The sequence below is a fragment of the Prionailurus viverrinus genome, chromosome B1, assembly GCF_022837055.1.
Source record: "Prionailurus viverrinus isolate Anna chromosome B1, UM_Priviv_1.0, whole genome shotgun sequence".
Lineage (NCBI taxonomy): Eukaryota > Metazoa > Chordata > Mammalia > Carnivora > Felidae > Prionailurus > Prionailurus viverrinus.
In genome coordinates, this window is record NC_062564.1 from 99,568,872 (window position 1) to 99,581,926 (window position 13,055).

At 34.0% G+C, this 13,055-nt stretch overlaps 1 protein-coding gene across 1 annotated transcript in view; it reads right to left on the minus strand.

Moving 5' to 3' along the window:
- The window catches only part of FAT4 (FAT atypical cadherin 4), a 175,486-nt gene that overhangs the window by 91,599 nt on the left and 70,832 nt on the right, over window positions 1-13,055 (minus strand). The window contains exon 2 of the mRNA XM_047856786.1: window positions 6,937-7,068. Within this exon, the coding sequence (XP_047712742.1) occupies window positions 6,937-7,068 (132 nt within the window). The remainder of the gene's footprint in view (window positions 1-6,936; window positions 7,069-13,055) is intronic.

Consider the following 13,055-nt stretch of genomic DNA (forward strand, 5'->3'; position numbering starts at 1 on the left):
TGCCAGAGTCAGCTCTCCCAGATCTCTGTCTGTAGTGCCCAGTATAAGGAGGAAAACAAAATATCTTATGCATCCTCTTCGGGGATGCCTCTTCATTCCCAGGGGTTATTCAATACTGCCAGAAATATTTACTGTCTGTTCCAGCTAAAAACTACAAAGTAGTTCTGTGGTCAGAAATTGGCCAAATTGTAGGGCCTGAAAGAACTTTTTTTTAGGCCTTCTCCCCTACACTAAAATAAAACTATGAATCCAGAAGGAAAGAAAACCCTTCTAAAGCCCTTGTAAAAGAATTTATGGGTAAATCAACCTATGATGTCATTTAAGTTGCAATCCAATTCTTTGAAGAATTGAGAGCAACTGTCCTTATCTTACAAATCTTTGCAGAACTAAAAATGCAGCTCTAGAGACAGTTGAAGGTTCACTTACTCTTTTTTACCCATCCCAAAGAATCCCCTATTTATCTTAAACTCTCATTTTCACTGTGCCTTTGACATGTAAGTGCTAATGTATAAACTTCGGGGAGGTAATTCTTATCAGAATAAAAAAGGGGGAGAAGGTCATTTAGATTTTGAACTAATGGGAAATTTTAAGTATATAGAAGCTATAATGTGTCTTTTTTCTATATTTATGTGAGTATATATGTATAATATATATTAAACTTAATTTTAATAATACCATCTGGGAGTAGAGAATTCCACCACCTTTACCTCCAGATAGTATTATTAAAATTAGTTTGTGAACAAAGCTATATTTATTTGACTTAAGCAAATATGTGTTTATACAAATTTAATATTCATAAAAAATTCAAAAATACAATGAAAACTGACTCAAATGCTTTTCAAATCCATGTGATATAGGAAAATATTCAGTAATAAAGCTAATTCAAGTTTGTTGGTTAATTAAAATATACATGTCCTTAGACTTTTCAACATTGAATATAATACAGTCATGCAAATTTTATTTTACTTGGATTTATTAATCAAATAAGGTCATGTTATCTGCCTTATAAAATTTGTCAGCAATAAAAATAACTTGTCATGATGAAATTTTCATCAGTAATCTAAATGTAATTGTTAAGAAACGGTAAATAAAATAGATATAAGTAGCATAAAAACTTTTAGGTATTTTTTTTAGTTTCCTCAAATCTTTTTGGTAACCTGAAACCTTAAAGTTTTACTTGGTTAAGTTAAATGATGAGTCAAGTTATATTCGTTGAATATCCAGATCATTTCCAAATAAGGCAAAATACTAAAACATTAGTTATTGAACATGAGCTTATCCACTTTCAGCTTCCTTTTACAGAGAAACTAAAGATAATTAGGTCTATTAGTGAACATGTTTATGCTGTGTTGAGAAATTTTCTATGAGGAAGTACATGTTTCTAGAAATTATAAAAAGTGTAAATCTGCCAATCCATAGAATGCTAATGTAAAAGACAGTTTATAATTGCTTACTTCTTAGTTTCCATTAGAAATCAAAGGCTTCTAACCATTATAAATTCTAATATATGTAACTAAAACTACTAAAAACAAGGGAAAGGAATTTCATGTGTGATCAACACTGGTTAAGATTGAAATGAATTTAGTTAAGCAACTGAGTTCTAATAACAAAAGTAAGCTGGTGCAAAATTAGAATTTTGTTTTCTGGGGGCTCCTGGGTGACTCAGTTCGTTAAGCATCTAATTCTTGGTTTCAGCTCAGGTCATGATCTCACAGTTTCATGAGTTCAAGCTCCCTGTTGGGCTCACTGACAGTGAGGAGACTGCTTAGGATTCTCTATCTCCCTCTCTCTCTGCCCCATCCCCCACTTGTGCTGTATCTGTCTCTCAAAATAAATAAACTTTAAAAAAAAGAATTTTGTTTCCTGTCTGTTAAAAAGACAAAATTTTCTTGGTCCAGTGGTCTATTCTTGATAAGTGATTATAAAAAGAATTTTCCTTACTGTTCAAAGTAACATGCCTAAAAAAAACAAGAATTCTATGTTCTGTCAAAATAATTTCCCATGTTGTTTTTATCAAGTTTTTGGTTACTGAAACCTAGGACTCTCAATATTAAAAGGATTAAATTTTTCTCAGAACCATGAGGTCTTCTATATTTGCTTATGAAGTCTTCAATTGTCACTGGTTAAATAAATAACTGAATATTATTTCATAGTGACATATAGTCTTAATTGCCCAAGTATCTTAAAACCTTTTTGATATTTTTTTACAAACTTCCCCGAAATAAAATTCTAAACAAAGTCTTTTTGACCTTGAATTACTTTGGGATTTTCAAGAGGGTCCCTGAAATATCTCAAAAGATATGATCTCTCTCTTTATAAAAAGATATTAAAGTAGTTAAGTTTAATTGATATATTAAATTATTGTCAAATAAGAAATAACACTAAAGAATTTTTAATGCTATATTTGTATAGATATATAAGTGTTCCAGAAATAATATAAAATTCCTGGAAACATAATATGTCTTGGAATGTTTTCAGTCATAATGCTAGTTATTATATTAAAATTACATTTAATATTTTACACATAGAAATAAGCATATTTCTTTGTGAATTACATTGTAGTGACCTCTCACCAGATTTTAATCACAGCCATTTTTAAGTCTTTTGTGATTTATAGACAGTTATTTCATTCTGATGCTTTGGCAAAAGTGTTTAATTTTTAAGAAGACTTGTGGAAAGTATTCTAAAATACTGATTTCTGATAAATTTAAAATTAAAAAAAATGGGCAAGAATTTCCAGAGCTAATGAAAAAAAAACTGGATTCAATTAGAACAAGTATTAATTACATGGAACTAAATGAACTAAGGAGGATGATCATAATTCTTCATGACTTTTGTTTAAAACATTGCCAGTTCTTTAGTGTTTTGTTTTAATAGATATAAGAAAACTTTTTTTCTTTTCTTTTGTTTTCTTATTTTGCTTTTCTTTTTTACTATGGCCTAGAGCAGATTGGTAAAGTATACCTTTGTAACTAAAGATGAAACGTCTGCTTTTTCTCTCTACCTGATCTCTCCAGAATTCAGAAGCTATTTTTCTGGCAATATAATTGTTTCATGCAGTATTGTTATTTGTTTGCATAAATTCAATGAGGATCCACTCTCTTTTAACAGGACATAATTGGAAATAGTCATAATTGGAAATAGTCTAGTCAAGGCTTTTACTAGAATGTCATATTTGAGAGAGATGTGTGTACATTCAGATATGATCAGTTTTAAGGAACTAGGTTGACTTTATGGAGTCAAGATATCCCCTTGGAAAATTGTCTTTGTACCTTGCTTCCAAGGTTTCAGCAAATTAATCTTAAAAAAGATCTTATATGGTCAGAGCACCTGTGTGGCTCAGTTGGTTAAGCATCTGACTCTTGATATTGGCTTGGGTCATGATCTCATGGTTTGTGAGTTTGAGCCCTGCATTGGGCTCTGCGTTGACCTGCTTGGGATTATTTCTCTCTCTGTCTCTCTCTCTGCCCCTCCCCAACCTGTGTGAACTCTCTCTCTCTCTCAAAATAAATAAATAAATTTTAAAAAGAATAGCTTATAGGGGCAACCGCTATTTTGGTTGCACTTATGTAAATAATCATAAATAATGCACTTATGTAAATATGCAAACAAATTAGTTTTACTGCAATTATCTTTTAAAAATGGGAGTAACTGTAGAAAGAAAAGTATGTTTGCATTTTTGTAGATATTGGATTCTAGATTCTACTGGATTAGATTCTAGACTGTTAATTGTGTTTGAGGTTTTGTTATACACATGTAAATACTAGATCCTGCATTGTAGCTTCCTCAAATATCTGGCTACAATTTACCAAAGTAACATTTCCAATTCTCTCTCATCCTCTGATTTAGACTTGTTAAGAAATGAGACTTCCCTTCAAACTCCTTGGGAAAGACTGTATCAGGTCCTTCTCACTACCCAGATGGCAACCACACTCCAGGGACTTGCAGAAAAATAACTCACATTAAAGAAAACTCCACTTGACAACTGGTCTTGCACAAATGCAGGAGACCTCCAAAGTCAAATTGACTAGGAAGAGAAATAGCCAACATCAAGGTAGATGGCTTCTTCCCAAGATGCCAGATCAAGACTTCACATTCCAACTAAACATAAAACTCTCTCTTTTTTTCTTTCTTTCATTTAATCTGACATTAGCCTAGAAAAATAATGCCATCATCAGTATTTCCCAGGCCATTGCTAAGGAAGGGAGACTTTGCCTCTTAGGCTGCTGGATTTGTCATTAAAAGCTCTTCTGTATCCATTATTGTCCATTAACAGTGTCACCTTATCAAGAATGGTTTATGCCCCTATAATATCTGTCTTTTCTCTATGGTGGTTATCATTCTCCTTGGACCTATGAATGCCTAAGTACCTGGTGCATAGCCAGGCAATGACTCTTAGGTTATCTAACTGTGTTCCTAACTATCCACAAAGACACTTCACTGGTCGGCTCCCCTAGATTTATACTGTTGAGCTGGAAAGGAATTACCAGAAAGAATTAATGATTCAGGATTCACTTCTCTTTGCAGGGCCATACTTCTTTGGTTGGGAGCAAATATAAATGAGGCTGTGATTAGAAACCTTTCCTTGACTCTTGAAAGTACTATACAGTATGCAAAGACAATAGCTGCCCAACAAAAGTCCTTAGACTCTCTGAACAAAGTTGGTCCCTTGAATGTTTTTTAGCTGAGCAAAGTCTGCGCTGTGGCTAATATCATCTGCTGCACACTTTTGGAGAAAGGGAAACTCAGTTACATAAAATCACTGAGCAAGACACTTGCCTCTTAGAAAGGTGACTCCTTCAGCAGGGTCTTTCTTTTACTTATTTAATTTTGATTGGCTTGGTTTTGGGGACCAAGCTATGAAGTAATTTCTAAACATTAGAAATTATCTTGCATGTAATAATCATAGTAATCTCCCTGGCACATTGTATTCTCTGAAGATTTTTAAATGCATGTTTGGCACTGCTAGTAACCAAGCAAATGATCTCTCTAAGTAAGACTGGAACATCAGAAAAGGAATGAAGAGAATGAACAACTTAAAATTATAACCTGAAGTCATGGGCTTCACAGAGATTAAGCAAAAAAAAAAAAGTGTCATGACCTATGAATGCCACACAAAGGATTGACAAAAGCTGTAGGAACAACTGAGTGGGATCTGTGAATGGTGCTGATGCCTTAAATTTTGATCATATTTTGCAGTTAACTGAGAGTCAAATCAAAAGAAAGGAATTGGTAGAAAGGAGACAGCTGTCCCAAAATGGAGTTGCTTATGCTAAATCTCATGGCAATGACCTGAGACTGTAATACTTAATCTAACTGCAGTTTCAACTTCCCTAGAAATGTAACTTTTACCAAGTCCAAATGGAATTACCTGGTCAGCACTGGTGAGGTAATAGGAGCAATAGATCCCTCTGTTCCCTTTAGGAAGGTGACCTTGCTCAAAACAACGCATCCATTGCTAAGAATTTCCTTTTTCCACCCCATTCAGCCTTTAAAAACTTTTTCTTTTCTACAACTTGTTGGAGTTCCTTTCTTTTGCTAGATGAGACACTGCCTGATTCATGAATCATTGAATGAAGCCAATTTAATTCTAATTTTACTTGTTGAGTTTTTGTTGTTTAACATTTTATAAAATTGAGTAGAATATACTGAACTTAAAACACCAAATCTTTTTAAATAGAAAACTACAATTATCTAAATATTTACGGGTTTTTTTGCTTACTTTTCCTTAGATTTTGGCAAAATTTATAAAAAAAACTACATCATTACATTTCTGTATTAGCTGTTAAATTAGTCTGTTTTTTATTTATTAACCTTTTAAAGTTAAAGAAATAAATTTATGGAGATCTTACTCTTAGATCAAAAATCAAGTTTGAAGATACTTCTGAAGTTTAATTGAGGGCAAAAAAAATTGAGTCCTCTGGTTTGTGTTGGGGTTAGCTCAAGGTGAAAGGTGATACTGGTGTCTGGGAAGGTTATCTCTCTTTCCACAACACCATCACATTAATCAATTTCTTTACCTAGCAAGAAGGAGAAAGGAAGCAATGGGCTTTTTTCACAGGAAAAAGATAAATTACAAATTTTATAAGTTGTTATGCCATTTGGAGCTTGGAAATTAACTAGCTAAACTTGAAATATAAATATAGAAGACAGTAATCTAAATTGTGTTCCCAAATTTTACATTTACTACTAGATAAGAAATTTCTGTTTACTAACACATTTGAAAAATCATTAGCTTGCCTAGATAATGTCTTTAAAATGTATAAGGCTATTGTTAAATCGTATATTTTGTTTTATAGATATATGCAAATTAAGTAAAACACTACATAATAGTGTTTTTAAAATATTTTAATTTTAAATAATCAGCTTTTTGCCAAATACAAATAAAAGTTCAATCCTTAGCTGCTAGGATAGCAAATTGGAATGATAAAGGCATAAAAAATATGGCTGTTTGATATTTTTACTATTTGTGAAATTAAAATAATTTGGCTAAGAAATCTAAAGTGCAACCAGCAACTAACTGAAAAATGAATTACTGATGAAAGGAAAATTACCTCCTGGTAATTTTATATCACATATCAACAATTAATCTTTCTTATATCACATATCAACAATTAATATTCTTTGAAAAAGAGTACACGATGCTTAACCTTAATTATTAGGTATTAAAAATGGTCAATAGGGGCGCCTGGGTGGCTCAGTCGGTTAAGTATCCGTCTTCGGCTCAGGTCATGATCTCACAGGTCGTGAGTTCGAGCCCCGTGTTGGGCTCTGTGCTGACAGCTCTCTGCCCCTCCTCTGCTCACGCTCTGTCTCTCTCTCTCAAAAATAAATAAACATTAAAAAAAACTTTTTTAAAAAGTGGTCAATATATGGTAGAAACTTGATAGGTCACTGGGATACTAGATTTCAAAATGAATTCAGGCTCTGAGTTACCTCATCAGCATCCATGGCTGTCAGTTGCATGATCTTAGAGCCATCTCCGATGTTCTCCTCCACAGTAAGGTCCAGCATGTCTGTTGGAAATACTGGTGGATTATCATTAATATCTTGAAGCGTTATTTCAACCTACAAGGAGAGAAATAAATAGCGCATGAAAGCCCCACATGTCTGCAAGGTGCTAATTAAAATGTATACTAAGAGCCCACTAGCTAGGTAGTCCTTCCAAAAAGAACAGAATTTTTATACAGAACATCCAAACAATGAAAATACCCTAGAGAAAGCTATGAAATCCTTATAAAAAAATATAAAATCCAAGTGAAACTCATTTCAAAGGGTTGCCTTGGAGTTTATACTAGAAAAGGCCCACTGATCAACTGCTGATTTAATCCCGATTTGTGCACCACTGAAGAACTGCCCAGAATTTGGACCGTCTGCCATTCAACCATGAAATGTCGCCTGACACAAATGAGGTGTAGAATTTCTTCCTGAAATGTTTATATATTGGCAATGTCTGGGGGAAACAAAGAAGTTCACATTTTGTTTTAAGAAACCCTCAGCACTTTCCCCTTTAAAATCACCTCCCAACCTGTGGGGAAGAAAAATACACTCATCTTCTTTTCTCTCCCTTTCCACTACTGCCAGCACTTTTTAATGTGACTAAAGCTAAATAATCATTCCTTTCTGATGTCGTGTTTATGTAGATGGCAAATATTAACAGCTTTGTTTGAAAGATCCTAGTCAGAGTTATTTGTTTCCCTCTCTAGGAAAAAATTGTTTAGAAGCAAAGACTTGTGAAGTCTAAATAATAGCTTCAAACCATGTGTTTTCTCTTTTGAGCTAGGTGCTAAAAGCTGAATATCTGATAAGTAAGGGAAGACAGCTGCTAATAAAACTGCAAGTTTCCCCAGTTGGGTCACAAAATTAAGTCATGGAGAAAAATCCATCCATCCATTTAGCTCGGATATAACCAAGACATTTTTCTCATGGGATGAAATGTCATCTTTTATAGTTCCACGGTAAAAACTCCATCAGATCTAAGAGTGATGGAGATGAATATGAAGAGAGAGAAGAGAGCAAAATAATTTTGATTTTTTTTTCTGGGAAGAGGTAGAGATGGGGTAGAGGGAGACTGTCCTTATTCTCCGAAAAGGAATGGATGGGAAATAGAGCAGAGCTAGATGAATAAATGGATGAGCAAATGATAAAAATAACTCCCTCCCCAAGAAACAATATACAAATTAACTACTAGAGAATTATTATGCCTCTAGTTGCACCTTTTAATAGGAGAGTTTTGATCATAACAAATGGCTCAAATTAGTCCAGGGTATTGTTGAAACAGTCAGTCTCAGTGGTTAGAAATGTGGCACTTCTAGTTTGGGCTCACATCATTCTCTGTACCACTTCCTTTAAAGAAAATGTCCACAGTATGTACAACTGCATCCAAGGTCCAACTGCCTTGCACATTTGTAAATAACCTGGATTTTCAAATTAGAAAAACTGAAATTCAGATTCTGGCTCCCCAACTTATTAGTTAGTTGGATAAACCTGAGTGCTTAATTTATCTGGGTCTCAGTCTCCTCATCTTAAAACTGAGATAATATTATATATATGTCTTCGAGCATTTTATGATGACTAGACTTCAATGAGGCCAGCAAAATGCTTAGGCCAGAGGGAAGTGGTTAATAAGAAATTAATCTTGGTGCACCTGGGTGGCTCAGTTGGTTAAGCAAACAACTCACGGTTTCAGCTCAGGTCATGATCTCACAGTTCATGAGTTTGAGTCCTGCATCCAGCTCCACACCAGCACCGTGGAGCCTGCTTAGGATTCTCTCTCTCCCCCTCTCTGCCCCTCCCCTGATGCAATGTGCTCTCTCTCTGTCTCTCTCTCTCTCTCTCTCTCTCTCTCTCTCTCAAAATAAATAAATCAAGCTTAAAAATATTTTTGAAAAAGTTATTCTTGGTTTTCAAGTTGTGACCACAGACCTCAGAGTTCTGTAGAGCTAGGGAGAGACTTTGAGAAAATGACTTAATAAATCAGAATTTCAGGTCCTAAAAGCCAAATTCAAAAAATACAAGTTACTGTTCATCTCTGAAACATATTGAATATGTACAAAGTTTTCATGTAGGAAGAGCTTTGACATACATATGCATATACGTATTTCAAAAGCCTGAAAATGTGAATTTAAGAATAAATGACCCAATGGTCATCCAAAAACATAATCATCAATGTTCTTTAGAAATTAATAATTATCTTCACATTATATGTGTGCACTGTACTCAAAATACTGTAGGAAAATAAATGAAGAATAAGAGATAACTAACCAAAATACCTCATAACTTAACTCTGACTTTTTAGCTTAATAGAAATTTTTTCAATTCTAAATTGTCTTTCATCTATAATTTTATGACTGAATCTAATTGTAAACCAAGATGCCAACCTTGCATATGATTGTGCATGTGTGTGTGTGAGAGAGAGAGAGGGGGAGAGAGAGAGAGAGAGAGAGAGAGAGAGAGAAGGAGAGAGAGAGTTTTCTAAGTATATTTGTGTGAGAATGTGCATATATGAGTGTATGTTTATGTAAGTGTATATGAGTGTGTGTGTGTGTGTTTAGGGAAGAACACTAAACTGAGAGTGAGGATAATCCATATTGGCACCAATTAAATATGACATCAAACATGCATCAGGAAACAGTACCATGCACTAGAAGCATGTTGGGTGTTCCAGAAAGGTACCTTACTCATTACACTCATTATAAATGGTGAGTGCATAAATTGAACACCTTTGTATATTTTAATAGTTATTACAAAATAACTAACATATGTGCAAGACATAGTTTTAGATTATACATGTACACACACACACACACACATTTTTAAAAATCTTCGAAAGAGCCTTTGAGGAAAATACTACTATCTTCTCATTAGAGAAATTAGAGTTAAAGAGGTTAAATAATTACCCAATGACACAGAGCTAGCACATAAGTTTTCTCTACTGTTAGACAAACCTGTCTCTCTCATGTGTAGGTGTGTATGTTCAATAAACACAATGAATCATATTTGAAAAGTATGTCACAGCTATACTAATACATTTTCATAAATGTGCATATTATTTATATCTGGAATCTGAATCACTTACATATGAACTAACTAGCCATATAATCTTGGGTCAGCCAACAAATTTATCTCTGTCAAATTTTAAGAAGAAATAAGACTGTACTACTGATCCCTATATACAGCTCTAGAAGTCTTTGATCATGCATGCTCTATGAAATTTTGTCCAACTCCATCATTTCAGGTAAAGAAAGACCTTCCCCATTTTACTAGAAAGAATAAATTTAGTTCAATATTAATGAGTTCAAAATTAAACGTTTCTGAATATATCTATAATCAGCCAGTTATAAAAACAGATCTAGAACATTTCATCATTGTATTCTGATATATGCAATAGTTATTTTTTGGATATCACATAGCACCCATTTAATGAGTCAGGCTATCGTTTTTCCTAAAATCAGTGTCAGCTTGCCAACCAAAAAGGTAAGACCTCCATATTTCTTTCTCAGGCTGGGGGGTGGAAATATGGATATTTCTCTTAATTGTCCAGTATCTCTTTGCTATTCCACAATACCTTAGATATTCCTAAAAAGCTTTTGGCATGGTTTTTCTAAGCTCTCTCAATAGCCTGGGGTAATGATTTATGTAGAAAGAGAGGTATAAACTCCTTAGCTCAGGTAGGTCTTTTCCTGCAATCCGTTCACTTTTCCTGATCCCCTGTAGCATGTTTCTACCAACCAAGAATTTCAGGACTATGAACCCTGCTTGCCTATGAGACTGTCACTGATTCCAGTATTCATCCATTCTATATTTTAAAATCTATCACATAACAGACATATGTTAGTCACTAGAAATATAGAAGAAAACAAGACAGATCACATCTCTTGCAGGGAAGAAGTAGAGTTTGATAATAGAAATATGTACAAATAGAAACATTTACAGTTATCCCTGGGAAAACACACTGTTGGTATCTTGATTCCAAAAGGTTTATCTCCCGCACCTAGGATAATTCTTTGAGCTGTCTGCCATCTTGCCCTTGGCAGTTACCATCCTTCTGACGACTCCAAACTCTAACATGTGCTTGGCTCACTCTTGGGTCTGCCACCAACCTAAGAGTCTTGCCTTCTTTGGACTAAGATTCAATAAAATTTGTTTTGAAATGTTATTATACAAAACACAGGAATCAAAAATTAAAAGTTTACAGAAGATATTGGGAAACAAGATTGAAGACTTTATAATTTTTAAAAACTTCTTTCTGTGCAAACCAGATCACTTTAATAGTAGACAGTGACTATTAGTGGTTTAATTTTATTTTAAAATTCTGAGATTTTAAAATATTTTCCTAAGCTAAAAAACATGCTTATATCTTTTTTCCCCAAAGTTTATTGTTTTGTTTTGAGAGAGAGAACACAGACAGAGAGGGACAGAGAGAGAGAGTGATAGAGAGAATCCCAAGCAGGCTCTGAGCTGTCACTGCAGAGCTCCAGCCAGGGCTTAATCTCATGAACTGTGAGATCAGGACCTGAGCTGAAATCAAGAGCTGGTCACTTGGAGCGCCTGGGTGGCTCAGTCAGTTAAGTGTCCAACTTTGGCTCAGTTCATGATCTTGCTGCTCACGGGTTTGAGCCCCACATCAGGCTTTGTGCTGACAGCTCGGAGCCTGAAGCCTGCTTCGGATTCTGTGTCTCCCTCTCTCTCTGTCCCTCCCCCACTCACTCTCTGTCTCTCTATTTCAAAAATAAATCAACATTAAAAAAAAATTTTAAATAAAAAAAAGAGTTGGTCGCTTAACCATCTGAGCCACCCAGGCACCCCAAAAACATGTGTATGTTAAAAAATACATTCCATTCTCTTAAAAGACAAACCAAGAACTCCTGCACAGAAGCTAGTATTTGCCCTTTTAGTGTTTACATTTATCCTTACATTTGTTTAAACCTGAAACAATCAAAATAATTGCATTAAATATTCATTTTGCAAAAATAAAATGAAGGAAAATAAAGTAAAATAATAAATAAAGTAAAATAAAATAAAATAAAATAAAATAAAATAAAATAAAATAAGACCACATTTTGAACTCAGAAAATTCCCTTCACAAGTAACTATATTTAAAATAAAAATAAAACAAAAACTTATAACAGCTTCGATAATTTAAGTCCAGGCGGTATGTTCAAGGTATGTATTCTGAAAGTTTGTGAAAATTTATCCTTAATGATTAAAGAAACATTACACCAGGAAGATAAGGCACTTGCATATTTTATGCCTGCCTATCAAATGCTGACCTTTGTGCTTAGATAGCTGGTGTTTCAGAAACATATGTGGTTTCACCTGCTACAATTACAAGGCCAGTTGTAACTTTGTGGTTGACTTCTTCATAACAAAACATCAGCTGCAGCTAATGGTTGAACCATAGGTATTGTCTTCTGACACCACCTCTGTTCAACCATTTAAAGTCCTTCAGAATAGTGACTTTCTTGGTTGAGACACCTGATCCCTAGGAGTGAAACCCTGGTAAATGGATGATTATATTCAGAAACAAAAACATGACTGAGATCAAGGGGGCTAATGACCAATTAATTTAAAAATAGCCTGCCTTTTGGTAGCTCAATAAAGTTAAAAGTTATATAAAAATATGGCTTTAAGTATTGTCACCAAACTTCTTTATGCTAAAGGAAGAGTCCTTGATAATTCAGCTTGCTGAATAAATAGGTACTTAAAAACAAACAAAAAAAACACCTTACTGTGTAAAGAGCTGCTATGAAATGAGTACAATGCTTTCCTCTGATTTTTTTTTCTGTAGTATGCAGGCTATAATTTTATTCTACAGTGCATCAAGAATAATATTATATCTTGGGGATTCATTTTTAAGTTTTTAAGTGAATAAATCAGCATACAACTACATAATCAATGAGCAATCATTAATTAGCAATATCAATTATCAAATCATTACATATGTGGGGATATAACTACAAAACATGGCATTTCACTGATTGAAAATGATATTATGAAGATAATACGTTACGGTCAAGGCTAAGGAATTGATTAAAATAGCAAGGTCCTTTATG